Source organism: Myxocyprinus asiaticus, chromosome 40, assembly GCF_019703515.2.
Source record: "Myxocyprinus asiaticus isolate MX2 ecotype Aquarium Trade chromosome 40, UBuf_Myxa_2, whole genome shotgun sequence".
NCBI classification, from domain to species: domain Eukaryota; kingdom Metazoa; phylum Chordata; class Actinopteri; order Cypriniformes; family Catostomidae; genus Myxocyprinus; species Myxocyprinus asiaticus.
In genome coordinates, this window is record NC_059383.1 from 35,023,801 (window position 1) to 35,042,177 (window position 18,377).

Consider the following 18,377-nt stretch of genomic DNA (forward strand, 5'->3'; position numbering starts at 1 on the left):
AGAACAATATCTTGTGTTTGATTCATCACATCAGTTTCTGGCACTTTCTTTTTTGCACGCAGACTGATGAAGACAAGTACCTGAGTGTGGCCGCGCAACTAGGTGCATTATAGATTTGTATAATTCCTTTAGTGAATCAGGTGCTAAAACAATGCAGAGAGCGCATGCAAATAAACCACACTGTCAATGGGCACAATTTATTCTTCCCAAGTTCCCCTAGAGTCTTATTAAAGATGGCATGAGTGGAAAATAGATTATCAAGCACCTCTGAACATACACAAACGCAGGCAAAGAACTACTGAGGCCCTCAGGCACTCTTATTATGAAAAGAAGCTTTTGTTGGCAGCCGCGAGCTCTAAATTGCTTTTACTTAAGGGAACGCGAACAATAAAAGAACATTTTCTTCTTAAGCTGAGAAAGAGAGGGGACACAGCAGTATGGACCAATATAGGGTCAATCCATTAAACTTCTATTGAGCCAGAGTGTTGCTACAGACGGTGTGTGTGTGTGGATACGGAGTCCAGCACCCAGCCTTTGTATACAGGACTGATTCAGAAGGCTTTCATTTTAATTAAGCCCATTACCCAGTTACCGCATGCCCCGTGTCACACAAAACACGGTGCCACTCAGAGCAAGCAGCGACAAATAACCAATACAACTGCATTCTCGTTAGCGCGGCTTGAAATCAATGCAATATTCATCTTTTGAGAAGTTAATTAGCCTCGGTCAAATCCCAGTGGAAGAAATATAGATACGTTCAATAAGACAGGGTGACGGACGCCACCATAAAAGCTATGAAAATATATTTGATATTAAACTATTAAAACATCATCAGCAGTGTTGAAGGAAGAGATACAGAGAGAGAGAAAGACAGACAGAAGCACATGAACATTTCCACCTCTTCCTCATTAATATGAAGTCGTTTGGCCTCTGGAATAAGTGAACAACTAAAACTCATTAAAGAACTTCAAAGAACTTATTAACAGAAACATTAAACAAAATTATAATTGCAGAGATGGCAAGTAAGGTTGTCATTTCATCAAAAAAATAATTTGCAATAATGCAGCTTTGAGGTTTAAAATCTGAAATCACAAGAAGTGTAAGCACTACACTTGAAATATGCACAAGCCTTTCAGGATACAATCCAAGGTTATTTTCGTAAACTAAAACTGAAACGAAAACTATTGATTAAAATTTTTTTCATAAACTGAAATAAAATAAATATTTTAAAATAAATGAAAAACTAAAATTAAATGAAACTAACAGCAGTTATTAAAAAACGAACTGAAATAAAATAAAAATTGTCAAAAATAAATGATCGTTTTTGTAATCAACGAGCTCTCATCACATGGCGGAAAAATCTGATCTGTGTGTGTGTTTGAGATGTTCATCTTAAAGGAGCAATATGTAACATTGACATTAAGCGTTTAAAATGGGTACTGCAGTCCAAATTCAAAATATTAGAGGGAGTTGTCTCCCCCGCCCCCTCCTCCCCAGACTCAAAGCTCACGCGGGTTGCCAGGTTGAGGACACGCAACAGGAACGAGCAAACTGACAGTGGCAAGCGATGAAACTTACACTGTAATATCATTTGGATGTTTTATAACTCTTGTCAATGTTAGCTAGATGTAATGCTGGCTTCCATGGCTGCAGCACATGTTTCAAATCTGGCAACCCGGGTTGTCGAAATACTATTGGGAAATGGGCAGTGGGCAGGATCACACAGGCCAAAACACAAACAGAAATTCCGGCCCGGAACGGACATTTCAAAGTAGAATATACTGGCTGTAGCGTTGTTTTCGGAGAAGCCAATATTTCAACATAGCATGTTTCCAAAATCTCTGATAAAATTTTATAATAATTTTATGCTTTAGTACAGTTAACATATTACATATTGCAACTTTAAGAGCCACAGAGCCATACACTATTGGGCTGTTTAGGTGAATACCTGCAGATGGCATTGTGGCATGTAATGCACATGAGGTTAGCTGATACTGAAAGACATATGAAGACAACTTGGACATGAATTATGGCTAGTAGGAAGTCTTTATTTAAAAACAAGTATAAAATTTTTTTTCACGATATATATATTTTCAGGTCCTACTGTGGCGAAGGCTGGCATACTGGGGTAACAGGTGCAATACTATGACAAAGGCACTAACATTACTCATTAGCGCATGTAAACATTACAAATACTGTAATTACACATAATCTAATGCAAATATCTTTCAGTAATCATTGAGTTGTTATAACAGCTTCTTTTACTGATTTCATGTGGATTCCATTCATAGAATGAAGCAGAAAGCAAAATATTTCTAGAATATGCAGTATGTGCACACTTTTACTTGAGTTTTGTGGCCCAAAATGACTGAATTTTCTGTGGCTTTTCTCTTTTTTGGGGGGTTATTTTGCAGTGGAAACTCACAAATAATCATTATACACCTCTGTAATTGTGATAATTACATTGTAAATGCAATGCAGTTAATGGACGAGCACGGATTTTAAGATTATACGAGACACGTATCATATCGTATGCAGTAAATGTAAACATAGGCTACACTGGCGGACAAAAGTTTGGAATAATGTACAGATTTAGCTGTTTCGGAAGGAAATTGGTACTTTAATTCACCAAAGTGGCATTCAACTGATCACAGAGTATAGTCAGGACATTACTGATGTAAAAAACAGCACCATCACTATTTGAAAAAAGTCATTTTTGATCAAATCTAGACAGGCCCAATTTCCAGCAGCCATCACTCCAACACCTTATCCTTGAGTAATCATGCTATATTGCTAATTTGGTACTAGAAAATCACTTGCCATTATATCAAACACAGCTGAAAGCTATTTGGTTCATTAAATGAAGCTTAACACTGTCTTTGTGTTTGTTTTTGAGTTGCCACAGTATTCAATAGACTGGCATGTCTTAAGGTCAATATGCTTGAAATTGATAAAAAAGATTTCATAAAAGGTGTACACTACAGTCTTCAAAGACAAAGGACAACTGGCTCTAACAACAACAGAAAGAGATGTGGAAGGCCAGATGTACAACTAAACAAGAGGATAAGTACATCAGAGTCTCTAGTTTGAGAAATAGACGCCTCACATGTCCTCAGCTGACAGCTTCATTGAATTCTACCCGCTCAACACCAGTTTCATGTACAACAGTAAAGAGAAGACTCAGGGGTGCAGGCCCTTTTGACACTTTTGAAACAGAAAAACAAAAAGAAAAGGTTAGAGTGGGCAAAGAAACACAGACATTGAACAACAGATAATTGGAAGAGAGTGTTATGGATCTTAACCCCATTGAGCTTTTGTGGGATCAGCTAGACTGTAAGGTGTGTGAGAAGTGCCCGACAAGACAGCCACATCTATGGCAAGTGCTACAGGAAGCGTGGGGTGAAAGAGTATCTGGACAAACTGACAGCTGGAATGCCAATGATCTGCAAAGCTGTCATTGCTGCACGTGGTGGATTTTTTTATGAGAACTCTTTGAAGTAGTTTAAGAAGTTCTGATTTTCTTTTTTCAAATCGTAATAGTAATTTTTCACATTATTAATGTCCTGTCTATACATTGTGATCAGCTGAATGCCACACTGGTGAATAAAAGTACCAATTTCTTTCCATAAGAGCAAAATCTGTACATTATTCCAAACCTTTGGCCGCCAGTGTATATAAACAAAGTGACGGAGCGCTCACTGTCAATACAGTGAGTCTCAACAGTTTAACAAGATTTCATGTTTAACATGAATTTGAGTTCATTTGAGCTTTTCATATGTTTAACTTTTATACCTTTGATTTGCTTTTGTTTGGTTCTTTGTGACTTTTTTGCATCTCAAACCATTATGTTATTGTTATTATGCACAAGTATGCTGAGTCTAAGTAAACTGTGCAAATATTTCATTTTGCTTTTAGTGTATTGTGTAAGTTTGCCAAGCTTAAATTCAAATGTCTTACTTTGGTCTACACTCTGGAAGTGTTCTGTTAACTCTCAAAACTATAATTACTAAAACTAAAATATATAAAAACGAAATAGAAATGTGTTTACAAAATAAAAACTAAACTAACAAAATCATTAATGAAACTAACTAAAACTAAACTGAAATTTATAGCAAATCTGAAAACTATTTAAAATAAAAACTGATTTGAAAAGCCCCCCTTTAGACCCAGCACATACATGTTAGCCGACAGAATACTTGAGTTGCCTTTCTGCCTGTCAGTCAATTTGGATTTGCTGACATGGCTTTGGAGGGCTGGGCTTTGAAGAGAGGGTGTGAGGTTGGTGGTTTGGGACAGGGTCTGATTCATTGACTAAGGGCACCAATATACTTCTAGCAAGAAAGACGGGTGTGTCATCTTTTCGAACAAAATCTGTCCAAAAAGGTGTTTTTCAGTTTGTTGCAGTGGTTTGAAACAGCTTGCCAACGTGAACTCTCAGGATAACTTCGTACCGGCTGTTAAAATACCTTATTACTGCCATTAATCCACGTCATCTGTGGGTGTGACCCAGGGTGTCAGTCAGCATGAAAATACTGAGAAGTGCTGACTTGCAAACTTACTTACACAACGTTTGTGTAGAGACATTTTCGAGACAATGTCATGTGATTTTTGATTAAATCTACAGAAGTCTATATAATACAATAACAGATGGTAACCGGTGCATAGTATGGCAACATATAGCGTGTTAATATTAGCGTCATGAATGCAGAAGGTAAACATGACAAATTACACATTATCTACTGCATATTTATTACTTTAAAATCATCACTGAGTGGTTAAAACAGCTTAATTTACTGATCTCATGTAAATTATAAGGCGTGCAGTCATTAAAAACACATGTGGTTTATGTTTTACATTTTTTTTTAATTGTCTGTTGACAGGACAATGTGCATCTCAAATTTAATGCTCCTCTAAAATGCTGTCTCCGGTGGCTTGGTGGGATCCGAATGTTTGCAAACAGTATACCGTTGCTTGACTGTTTCAACCTTCTTTCTAGCTCTGAGCCAAGAATTGATCTGACTTAAATCTGACAGAAGCAATACAGCTGGCATCACTTACAGCAGCTTTAAAGGAATATTCTGGGTTCAGTATAAGTCAAGCTCAATCAGGGGCGTAGCAGTTGGGGACAGCTGTCAGTAGGTGGCTTGCACAGACCCAACACTTACAGTGCAGTATTTATATGTTACAGTATGTTAATATACAAATATAAGTATTATATTAATACATAAGTATTATATACTTGTAGTATTTGTAGTATTTTAAAGATTCAATATTGCAAATTTATTGCAGAAATTGGCCAAATTAGCTGAAAAAATAATAATTGTGGAGCACTTGCTTCTGTTTCACACATTACAATAAAAGACTGAGCAATAGCTGGTCCTTGAATAAATTATTTTAATAAATTGCAATAATGGCAATTGTGCATGTGCACAAATTTATTTTTTACTCTGTGCTTGTGCATTGTGGGATTTAAATTTATCCATGCGGTTTGAGTGTTTTGACTACATTCACCAAAATTTGATCATATCCATTTAATGATTCATTCAGAGACCATTCTGGTGATGCCACCTGGTGATGTCTTGTGTGAAATGAATTAACGAATCACTGAAACAACGATCAAAAGAACATTTTAATCCTTTAAAATTTGTATGTCTACAGACCTACAAAGAGACATTAGGAGAGGTTTTATGCATTCTAAGAATAAATCAAATCTATCATTTCCCTTCTGTTTGGGAACTGCTGAGCATGACTTTTGTCAAAAGACAACAATAATAGTCTTTTGTTATTATGAGTTTCAATAAATTCTGTACATTTTTCATGTAGAAAAAAGCATGTCTGCATATCTATTCACATCAGTAAAATGCATAAGTATTCTAATAACACAGCAGATCTGTCTTTTTTCCTTCATTTTGTAGACTGCACACCAACTTAGAGCTAAAAAAACTGGAGCTGATATTAAAAATAGCTTTATATATTAAACACCGATCTAGTAATCTGCTTAAAATGGCAAAAAGAACAGATCAAACTTTTACCTCACAAACATAATGTAAAAAGCATAACTTTATGAAGACTCAGGCACTGATATAAACTCCACTTACAATGTGTGCTTAAATGAAGGATTGTCCTTTGTTTTTTTCTGCAGTGCATTTCACGTAATGCTGCCAATCAAGAATGATATGCCAATAAATAACTCTCGTTTGTGTGTTCCTCATCTCTAGATTATTCATTTAGATCAATGCCGACAAAAAACATGTTTAAATGAGCATTGTTCAAAGCAACTTTGTAGAAATGATTGGAGCTGCACTGATTAGACTGTCTGAGTGACGGCCTGTTACGTAAGGGTTGTTTCGGCTCATGAAACTCACCTGTGATTGGCTGAATGGTTGCTCAATCAGCCCAAAGTAACAAAATGCTAAGAATACTGTATACAAATCCACCATTTGGACTCAGTATGGGTTTAGCTTGGAAAAGTGTGGGGGACCAAATCAACTTTTTAAAAGAGTGCGGGGGAAGTGTCGCCCACGTCCCCCCTGGCTGCTATGCCCTTGAGCTCAATCGACAGCATTTGTGGCATAATGTTGATTACCACAAAATCAGTTTTAACTAGCAAAAATCAAGGTTACAGTAAGTCACAAACAATGGAAGTGAGTGGGGGCCAATTTCTGAATGTTAAAATACGCATTTTTCAAAAGTATAGCCACAAGACATAAACAATATGCGTGTTAACATGAATTTAGTGTTATAAAATCACTTACTAACCTTTTCTGTGTAAAGTTTTAGCCAATTTTACAACTTCGTTGCCATGACAATGTAATATCAACAAACCCTAAAACGACTCTAAAAATGACAATTTAAACAACTTTACAGCTCAAATGATTCGCGAGTTTATCAGAAGAACTAATGTGTGCTTTTATAAAATTATAAGCTTAAAATTTCTGTCTTTAAACCTTCCACATTTGGCCACATAAACTTCCATTGTATCCCAGATGTATTTTTAGTTTAAATACATTTTTGCGGTAATGAACATTATGCCCAAAAATAAATAAATAAATAAAAATGCTAAAATATTTAATTTGAGTTTAATAACCACATTAACGTAATTAAAAGAATAGAATAACAAAATATTTTACAAAGGCTATTTGCATAACTTCTCACTGAAAATAATCTTGATTTTTGTTGTCCACTCGAATAATGTGAATATGTTAAACAGGACTGTGTATATGTGTGCTTCTGCTTTCTAACCAGGATTAAAGAGGATGAGATGCTTGAGACAGGCGGTTTCTCTACGGTCAAGCTGAAACTCTTGTAAATGATGCACCAGCTCCTGACCCATCTGTATCATCCCACTCAGAGTGACCCCTGCCTGGGCCAGTAGGGACGCAAGCTCAACCTGATACATACACATACACACATACATATACTTCATATGAAATGTATGAATTAAGAGCATACAGTATATGTGCATGTATGTAATGTTGTGTGTGTGTGTGTGTGTGTGTTACCTCTTGTCCAGTAATGAGAAGCACACTGTCCTCTTTGCCATGTTGCAACTGTCTGGCGATATAGTCCAGCACAAGGAGTTCACTCCAACAGTTATGCAGCAACTTCATCTGATCTCCTACCTATTTGGCAGAGAGAGAGAGAAAGAGAGAGAGAGAGAGAGAGAGAGAGAGAGAGAGAGAATTAATTAACAAAAAGGGATGGAAAGTACAAGAATCTGCATGATTCCAGCCTTGATGAAGCACCACCTGGTCATCTAATGGTTAGAATTTGGTGGAAGATCGGTGATGATCTGGGGCTGCTTCAGTAAGGCTGGAATTGGGCAGATTCGTCTTTGTGAAGGACGCATGATTCAAGCCACATACAAGGTTATCCTGGAAGAAAACTTGCTTCCTTCTGCTCTGACAATGTTCCCCAACTCTGAGGATTGTTTTTTTCTAGCATTACAATGCTCCATGCCACACAGCCATTTCAATCAATGTGTAGATGAAGGACCACCGGATCAAGACCCTGTCATGGCCAGCCCAATTTCCAGACCTGGACCCCATTGAAAACCTCTGGAATGTGATCAAGAGGAAGATGGATGGCCACAATCCATCAAACAAAGCCGAACTGCTTGAATTTTTGTGTCATGAGTGGCATAAAGTCATCCAACAGCAGGGGTGGACTGGCCATTGGGAGCACCGGGCGTTTTCCCGGTGGGCCGCTGGGTAATTTGGGCCGGTGTCATGATAAATTGAGTCCAACTGGTAAATCAAGTCCTAATATGACATCACAGCGATTCTATTGTCTCAAAGAGCTAGTAATGGGTACTCTATTCAGTGCCTGATTACAAATCTTACAAATTTATTTAATGTCTTTTAAATCATGTTACATATAATAATATATAACTGAAGTTATAGATTGTGAAATTACCCAAGACTTCAGTGAATTGCTATCATGATAACATGATAGGTTTTTGCTCAGGCATAACAAACGGTTACCCCCATGGGGACTCGATTTATGGGGCAGACTCAATTTATCATGACACCGGCCCGCTGCTGTGCAAGCACTGTCTTACAGGCGATGTAGGCGGCCGCCTTTGACTCACACGGACCCCATTACAGGGCAAATATTCAATAAACTCTGTTAGAATAAAACAATACAATTGCTTTTATTCTGAATGTTATCACAGCTTTTATTTTGGAATCGCTTATGCAGTGGCACAGATTCTGTAAGTGTGAATTTGATGTGTAACTCAAGTGGACCTCATTATCTGACATACAAATCACAATAATGGTGACAACCAAAAACAACAAATAATTTGTGCCAAAGAATTACCCTGTAACTGGTTTAAGAATATGGTAATCATATCACAATACTGTGGTATTACCATCTGATACCCTCACCTCATAGTAACACCAAAGTACTTTTTGTAATGGATTAATCTGAAAGAAATATTCTGGGTTCAAGTTAGGCTCAATCGGCAGCATTTGTGGCATAATGTTTAAAAACAGCATCTAAAAAAAAAGGTAACAAATAAAACTATAAATATTAAGAAAATTATTATTATTTGTTTTTTATTTATTATTATTTAATAGTAAAATAAATAAGGCATATTTAATATTTCACATTTAAGGTTCTGCACTATGTCTAGGTCACTAATCAAATGTAAGCAATTTTGTGACATTGACCATGTCTTCTTTGAACAAAAGTCTTTTCTGCCACTGGAGCACACAAGAAGCTATTTGGAAATTTCTCAGATCATGTTGGGATAACATGAATCATCAGGTTTCATTTGTACAGTCCATGCCAGCTCAAGTGCATGCTGTCATTAAAGCAAAACATATACAACATACTGTATACACACATATATATATATATATATATATATATATATATATATATATATATATATATATATATATATATATATATATATAAATATATATATCAGTGTAGTGCAATATGATTACAGTATGTTGGTGTGCCTACACACACACACACGTGCACTCATGCACATACAGATGCACATTCTTTTAAAAGAAGCCTCACCCACACAAAATTTTCAGCAAGCTGCACGTTTTTCACCTGTCAACACAATAGCATTCACTCATAAAAATGGAACAGAATGGATTGCACCGATTCATTCAGATGAGCAGAGATGTAGATCGCTGTCCATTCAAAGATCTGCAATAGCAGACAGCTATTGTACTTATTCAGGGTCCAGTTTAGCATGTTTAATTGGACTGAAAATGGCCAGTAACGTGGATGATATAGTTCTACAGACGTAACTTTCAGCTCACTGTTGCATATTTGACAGTTGACCCCGCAGTAGCCTAATGGGCTGGCGGCACAATTAACTGCGGGCAAAGCATACAGTTTTTTTTAAAGCCCATATAATTGAACACTAGCTCCATCACTCCCTGACACACTTCTGTTGCCATGATGAGAGACTGTACAGCACATTCCGCACACAGTGCCGGAAGCTGGAATCTGTATGTTGATACACAGGTACACAATGTGCCATAACACAGACAAAAATGCATGTGCAAAAACACACACAAGATCAAACAAGGGCCAGAAAACCAAAGAATTGGAGGCATCTAGCCAAATGTCGTTATTGAATACAGTACCATACTGCTAACATAAACCGTTTAAATTCTAAAGAAAGGTGTAATGTTTCTAGAGATGCAATTAGCTTTACTGTTTAGCAAACTTTGTTTGCTAAAAACTTTAGAAACTAGCGTTACTAAAAGTAATGATTGTCTAGCTCTAGCACGACATACTGTATATTAGCTACTAAATGTTGTTCCTGACATTTACAATTCAACAAATGTCGTTTAAAGCTTTGCCATGCGTTAGTTTACCCAAGGAAACTAGGCTAATGCTAATAAATCTTGTGACACTGGTGTTTATGTGGCTTTTTCTCTGGCTATGTTTGGAATGGAATGCTAGCGCAATGCATACTGTGTAGAACAAACTGCATACATGGTATATACTAGTAAATGTTTGCTATTCTGAACAAGACTTCTGTCCTCTGAAGTCAGCCCATTTGCGGCCATCTTGGGTTGCTATTCTCCCAACACAGCCTCATGACAACTCGTAATAATTTGTATGGAATAAGGAAATCGTAAGATATCTTACAGCTTGGCTTGTATGAAAAGGTACGACTTTTTCCAATACAGACCAACCAGTCAACAAACAGAATTTCAAATCAATACAATACAAGCATTAACTTTTAGCTAGCCTCCTATCCAGTGCTTTATTTTAAGAAAGGAAATGTCAGTGAACAAATTCGGTTACTCATTCCATATTTATTCATGCAATACTAATGATTGCTGATGTTTGTCATTAACCTGTAATACACCGCCATTGTCCCATTTTCCTTCTTCTATGGTACACAAAAGTTATTTTTCTATTTAAATCATGGTAATGTTTAGGGTTTGGGTAAGGGGTTAGACTTTACAGTAAGGTTTAGTTTTGGGATATCGGTTTAATTTAGGCAGAAACTGTGATAATGTAGTTCTTTGGTTCATTTATTTTTCTCTATTGGAGTAAAGTTGTATGTTTTTGTATGTTCGCCAGCCATGATTTTCACATGCAAATGAGCTTTGCGGCAAACTCTTCATTGTCACCAATGGTTTGCTGCAGGTTCGCCACTACTGGTGAAGAGCGGCAACTTCTGGCAAATATTTGTGGCTAATCACATGCTCATTTGCATGTGAAAATAATGAGTGGGAAACTTGCGGCAAGTTTTTCAGAACCTTACATTTTTTGTAAGGGCAGTTCTATCAATAAAAGTGACAAAAAGCCCAAACAGATTAAAATGATAAATAGAATGCAGTAAGTTTATAGGTGCCAAAGAAAGAACTTGCAGAATAACAAACTTCTTTTTGAATATTAGACCTACAACTTACCACCATTTTTCAGTTTGTCCTCTGCAGCGCCAATCTAAGTGCTGTTTAAAGACAATTTTGGAGAGTGTCAAATGCCCTCGGCACCCTAGTGTGGGCTATTATGTGGGACAGAGAGAGTGCTTAGCTCTGAAAAGATTATGAGTAAAATAAGACCCTTGTCCTTTTCCCAGCAAAAGCTGTTGACTTCGAAATCGCACACAGACACATTCGCTTCTGCACTTGAAAGCAACAAATTACTCCCTGTCAGTGTTTCATGTATTTTGTAACCCTTGGTTTATCAGCGATAATACCTGCCTACTGCCCAAGACTTCCACAACACAGCCTTTATTCTTCAAGCTATCTCACTCTCTGTAATGTACCTCTTCTTAATTTCACTGAGTAGTCCTGACACTTTTTATGTTGTAGAAAGGAAATGGCATAAATATCCACTTGTGTGCACAAATATAAACAAACTACTATCACACCATAGAGGGCAGAGGCCATTACCATGTTTGTAAGTTCATACTAAAATAATACTATTTTTTGCAGTATATACAGTAGTAGCCTATGTATACAGTATAGAACAGAACATACTGCATAGAATATTCTGCAATGCATTGCGCTTGAATAAACAGGAAGTTATATCATCTCTTTTTTAATGCATTATTTGATTTGGATGGCCGAAAGTAAAAATAAATAAATAAATAAAAAAGAGGGATTTTTTATTAAAAACTTAATTAAATATTTTAAATAACCATTTTGATTTCCAAGTTGATAACTCACATGCAACGTGATGAGGTCATGTGAAAACAATGTTTGCAATTTTTATTGTGGAATAATAGTTACTATTTCACTTACTATTTAGTAGGCAGTATTGGTGCATTCAAGTCATGTCAGAATGACTGATTTACGAGTTGAGTGCACATGACCGCCTCCACAAAGTCGTAATTATGAGAGGGAAACTCTGGATTTTCTTTGAGCAATGACTTTCTGAGTTGGGGCCGTGCCGATTTAAGAATCATGGTAGAAGAAAATTTTTATTGGTAATAATTCAGTTTTGCCTGTGTAACGGGAGCCAGCTGACAGATAGCTGTGCACTGTGTATAAACCTCACTTACCTGACCTCATGAGGTGCACTAGCGACTGATGCTAGGGGCTGTAGCCATTAGCCTCCTTGTTAGTGCACCCACATCCCACACTAAAGACACCGGTTCAAGTCCTGTATGGAGCGGGTAGAACAGAAGCATCACAATGGTGCCGTGACCTAGAGGGGAGTGAGGTTTAAGGGGGTGAGTGTAACAGTAGCCAGCTGGTAGGTAGCTGTGCAGTGTGTAAACCTCACGCCCTTGGCCTCAATTGGTGCACTAGCGACTGACATTAGAGTCTATATTCTTTAGCCTCCTTCTTAGCGTGCTTGCCTCCCACATCGGAGACCCAGGGTCGAATCCCGTTCAGAGCGGGTTGAGCAGGACCAGTTACACCAGTTTAGTGTTTTTGTACTGTTAATGAAGAAAAACAAGCTTGCTAGAAAATAAGACTCATTTTAGCTGGTTTATGAAGTGACTGGCTTGTGCAATAAAACAAAATTTCCCATCATCATATGTAGCCGCATGGGAATAATAAACTAGATAAAGCATTAATTACACACCTAATGTGCGACTTTTAATTCCTTTTGTTGCATTGGTGCTTAAACAGCTTCCTGTCTTCACCAGTATGTGAAAAAAGAGAAAGAAATTGCAAAACAGGTCCGTTCTTTCTGACTAAAATCACTTGAACGCACATCACATAGTATTTACAATCTCCGACCTTGTAAGTACAAACTTCCCAGGAGGACTTGAACGCACCATATACAGTGTATAGTAAGCTAGTATTCCATCCCAGACATGTGCTAATTAGTGAACTGCTTACTACACACTGCAAGGTATACACTGTATACTCCTTAAAATGTTAAAAATAGTATGTGGAACAAAGTGCATATGCTTGTAATGCATATAAGCATTTCATATAGTAGTTTGCTAAATTGTCATGTGATGTCGTTTAATTCATAGAGTGTCATTCAGTTATCATCTAGAAAATAAAAACAGTTATTTTGCATTTTAACTGCATTTTGTCTGAAAATGTCTTCACATTTGGCAGTTCAATCAAATATTAAGTCTAGAAAGAGATGTTGAAAATCATACTGTATATAATATTACTTCCGGTTCATTCGTCAGACTTAAAATGGAAAGTTGAGTGCATTGCATTGTGTAATACAGTATGGTTTTCTGTATAGTGTGCTGTTGGTTGTAGACTTGGATGTACACAACCCATCCAAAAAAACAAACAAAAAAAATGTATCTCGGGCCTAAGAGTCAAATACACACTCTGAATGAGTGTGTGATCAAGTGTGTAGTTTGTCTAAGCACTGAATATATTTGTCTTCAGAGGGTAAATAAACTAACAGTTCACATCCGGAATATGTGTAGGTGTAGTGTGTGTGAGTTTGTGTGAGCACACCTGTCCAGGTAACAGTGTGAATTGGAAACTATCCATCAGCACAGACAGAGGAAGTGATGGTTGAATTTGTACACTCTGTAGCATCCCGCCTTAGTGCTGTCTCGTGGATTTATTAGTGTCTCTTGAGTCATATCACTTATAGAAAAGTACAATGGTATTACCATAGTTTATTTTTTTAGACATAACACTATAACAATAACATGTTTTTAAACATGCACCATGGTATTATTTGAAGTACCATATAATTACCATGGTTTATGAGTAAAGTAATCATTCAGTACAATGCTATGTCACAAAATCATGGTATTGCGTCTGATACCATCATCTCTCACTAGAAATGTCATAAAATATCAATTCATCGATTATTAATCAGCACGTTATTTTATCTATATGGTTTTGAGGCATCATTATATTACAACAGTATCACATTCGGCCACAGGTAATCACAGTGGTGCTGATTTAGGGCCACAGCATTATTGCGAGTGTGATGTTCTTTGAACTGTTGTTTAAAAGCAATAAGTAAATAAAAAATGAGGAAAAACTAAGGACTGTCACAAAAAAAAAAAAAAAAAATAATAACTGTTAAATAATACGTTTTAAATTAGAAGCCTCATTTGTGTGCTTTCTAATTCAGTCAGTTGACTTTACGTTTAATGTAGTCTGCCATAATAGCTTTGGGAGACCACAAGCAGGTGATATGTAACATATACTGTACTTAATACTAAGTTATCGTCACCTCTGTCACCCATACATTTGTGCAGCTGGTGTTTGGCATGGTGCTTCATTGTGGGTGATATTATGGGGAAAGGGCAAAAGAAGCGAAGTTCAGAATCATTTCGGATTTTGGGTTGATGGATCTGGCCAATAAACTGGATAAATCAGAATTGCCATACTCCGGGAACGCAACCAATCTAATTTCACACATAAACAGATATCATGGCGAATGGCAGGGTTGCGCAGTGAAAGGCAGTAAACAGTACCTACAATTGCAGAAGCTTTGAACCCTAGTGTAACATCCAAGGTTGTTACCCCTCCTACCAACCAACAGAGGGAGCCCTCTCCCGAATACTAACTCTGTACCTTTTCTTCTTTGGTGATTTCCTGTTTGAACTATATAAATACCATGCTGTTCCATTTTGACTTTGTGAAGTATTGCCAGTTTACCCTGCCTTACCAAGTGTTTTTCCATTGCCATTGCTGATTGTTCTCTTGTTATGACCATTGCCTGTTTTCCTGGATTTACTGCCTTTGGATACCCCTTTGTTTTGTTTGCCTTGTTGGACTGTCTTTTTGGTTTATTGGATTATACCGCCTGCTTAACAACTACCTCTATTTGCCTGCCAATTTGGATTGTTTGCTTGTGTACTTTAATAAACTTCCTGCATATGGATCCTAACACCGTCTCCATGGCCAGTTCGTTACAGAATACTTTGCCAAACATGGATCCAGCGGAAGTTTCACAGCTCCAGGCCGCATTCGCGCACCAGTGCGAGGTGTTAAGGGGTTACCAAGACCAGCTTAACAACCTACGAGCTGCCAACGAATGTTTGACATAATACATTCATTCACTACCAGCTCCCCATGCTAAACCAGTAAGCTTTGCTCTACCTGATAAGTTTGATGTTTCTGCTGAAAAATGCCGGGGGTTTTTACGACAGTGCAAGGTATTTTTCTCAAATCAGCCTGAATAATTTGATCAAGACACCAGGAAATATTCTTTTTTTATGTCACTGCTTACCGGCAAAGCTCTCGATTGGGCCGCCGCTGTTTGGGATAAAGATACTCAAATCCAGGTTTCATTTGATTACTTCGTTCAACAAATCCACAAAGTCTTCAAGTATCCAGTGGGCGGCCAAGATATCTCTGTTCAGCTACTTCATCTACGCCAGGTTCATCGATCAGCAGCAGATTATGCAGTTCTGTTCAGGACACTAGTGGCTCAGAGTGAGTGGAATGATGTCGCTCTGAAGACTGTTTTCCGCGAAGGGCTTAACCTGAAACTCAGGACAGAAATGACCTGCAAGGGTGAAGGTACGAATCTTTCTGAATACATAACTATGGCCATCAAGATTGATAACCTGCTTCAGAATGCTTTACGACCTCAGTTTCACTTCACCTCGAATTCTACAGTCTCAGTACAGGCCCAGGCATCCACTGTATCACCCGAATCCATGCAAGTTGCATACAATCGTGTTTTCATGGAGGAACGCCAACGTCGACGCAATGAAAACCTTTGCTTTTACCAAGTCATTTAAATGCTGTGTGTCCACACAAGAAATCAAGTTCCCCTGAGTCAAGGCAGCACATGAGTACCATGAACATTATATCACCCATCTCACATAATTTTCTGTTGCCTGTAGAGATCTCCATTGGTGATCATGTAAGATGTGTTACAGCATTAGTGGATTCTGGGACTGCTGTTAATCTCATTAATCAGGAGATTGTTCAAGAATTCAACATACCCACCACTGAATGCTTTCCTAAGATTAACATCACCACTGTTGACAACACACCTATTGGTACTGGCATAACACAACAGACTGTTCCTATAACCATCATGATTGGACTTTTTCATGTAGAGAATATCTCACTTTATGTCATCAACTCACCCAAGCACGCTCTTATCCTGGGTCATCCCTGGCTGGCCACCCACGTCCCATCGATATCCTGGAACCAAGGTGAGCTCACACATTGGTCAAGTTTCTGTCATAAACATTGTCTCCATGTTGCTGTTTCCAGGCCTTGCCTTATCACCAGTATTGAGAATCCTGAATCACAGAAGGAGACCACGATTCCCAAGGAGTATGCAGAGTTCAGTGAAGTGTTTAATAAGACTAAAGCTACACAACTTCCTCCTCATCATCCATGGGACTGTGCTATTGAACTTCTGTCCAATACAGCTCCACCGAGAAGCAAGGCCTATGCATTGTCACGCCCCGAAACCCTCGCCATGGAGAATTACATTGAGGAAGCTCTTGCCTCCGGTTACATCCATCCCTCCACCTCCCCAGCTGCTGCAGGTTTCTTTTTCATAGAGAAGAGGGATGGAGGTCTACGTCCCTGTATTGACTATCGAGGCCTGAACTCTGTCACCATAAAATATCATTACCCATTACCACTTATCCCCTCAGCCCTTGAACAACTCCGTGAAGCCAAGATCTATACCAAACTTGATCAAAGGAGTGCTTATAACCGCGTCAGGATTTGAGAAGGGGATGAGTGAAAGACTGCTTTCATCACCACCAGGGGGCACTATGAATATTTGGTCATGCCATATGGACTTGCTAATGCCCCCTCAGTTTTCCAGTCCTTTATCAACGAAATATTCAGAGACTTACTGAATCATTGTGTGGTGGCCTACATTGACGACATCCTCATCTATTCACAAAACATGGAACAACATATCCAGCAGGTCAAGACAGTCTTATCATGTCTCCAGGAACAACTACTGTTTGTCAAGGCAGAAAAGTGTGAGTTCCACACCTCTCATACCACTTTCCTGGGTTACAATATCAGCCATCAAGGTGTGGAGATGGATGTCTCAAAGGTAACAGCAGTCACCGAATGGCCTCGACCTTCTAAAATCAAGGAACTACAGAAGTTCCTGGGCTTTGCCAACTTCTATCGCCATTTTATTAGGAATTACAGTACCATTTCAGCAACACTCACGCTGTTGATCAAGTGAAAGCCAAGCAAGTTGCCATGGAACGATGCCGCATACCAAGCCTTCATCTCTCTCAAGTCAAGCTTCACGACTGCTCCAAGTTATCACCGATCACAAGAATCTTGAATATATCAAGGCAGCCAAGAGATGGAACCCACGTCAAGTACGATTGTCATTGTTTTTCACCAGGTTCAATTTTACAGTCACTTACTGTCCTGGCAGCAAGAACAGCAAGGCAGATGCACTATCACGCAGACATGATCCACCTCACCTCCAACCTCACCCTGGGTCCATCCTGCCACCATCTGTCATCATAGCACCGATTAGCTGGCACATCATGGAGGAGATACAATGAGCACAACAGCATGAAATGTCACCACCTAACTGCCCCCCTACTAAGCACTATGTTCCCCAAGCTCTACGTCATATGACTATCCAGTGGGTCCACACTTCCCTGAGCACAGGACACCCTGGTATCCAAAGAACTGTTACCCTGGTACGTAATTCTTTCTGGTGGCCATCATTGATTCATGATGTGACTAAATATGTGAAGTCTTGTCAGGTGTGTACCCAATCCAAGACCCCCAGAGAACTGCCCACGGGGTTGCTTCAACCACTGCCCATACCACAAAGACCATGGTCTCACCTGTCCATTGACTTCATCACAGACTTGCCAAACTCCCATGGATATACTACCATTCTGGTAATAATTGATAGATTTTCAAAATCATGTAGACTTGTTCCTCTCAAGGGTTTACCCACTGCCATGGAAACCGCTAATGCTTTGTTCCACCAAGTGTTTAGGATCTATGGATTACCAGAGGACATCGTTTCCGATT

The 18,377-nt window shown here is 38.4% G+C and overlaps 1 protein-coding gene across 1 annotated transcript in view; it reads right to left on the minus strand.

The window, feature by feature from the left end:
• The window catches only part of LOC127430779 (steroidogenic factor 1-like), a 31,433-nt gene that overhangs the window by 3,387 nt on the left and 9,669 nt on the right, over positions 1–18,377 (minus strand). Inside the window, exons 5-6 of the mRNA XM_051680833.1 lie at positions 7,503–7,622; positions 7,243–7,390 (exon numbers count right to left, since the gene is read on the minus strand). Of these exons, the coding sequence (XP_051536793.1) occupies positions 7,243–7,390; positions 7,503–7,622 (268 nt within the window). The remainder of the gene's footprint in view (positions 1–7,242; positions 7,391–7,502; positions 7,623–18,377) is intronic.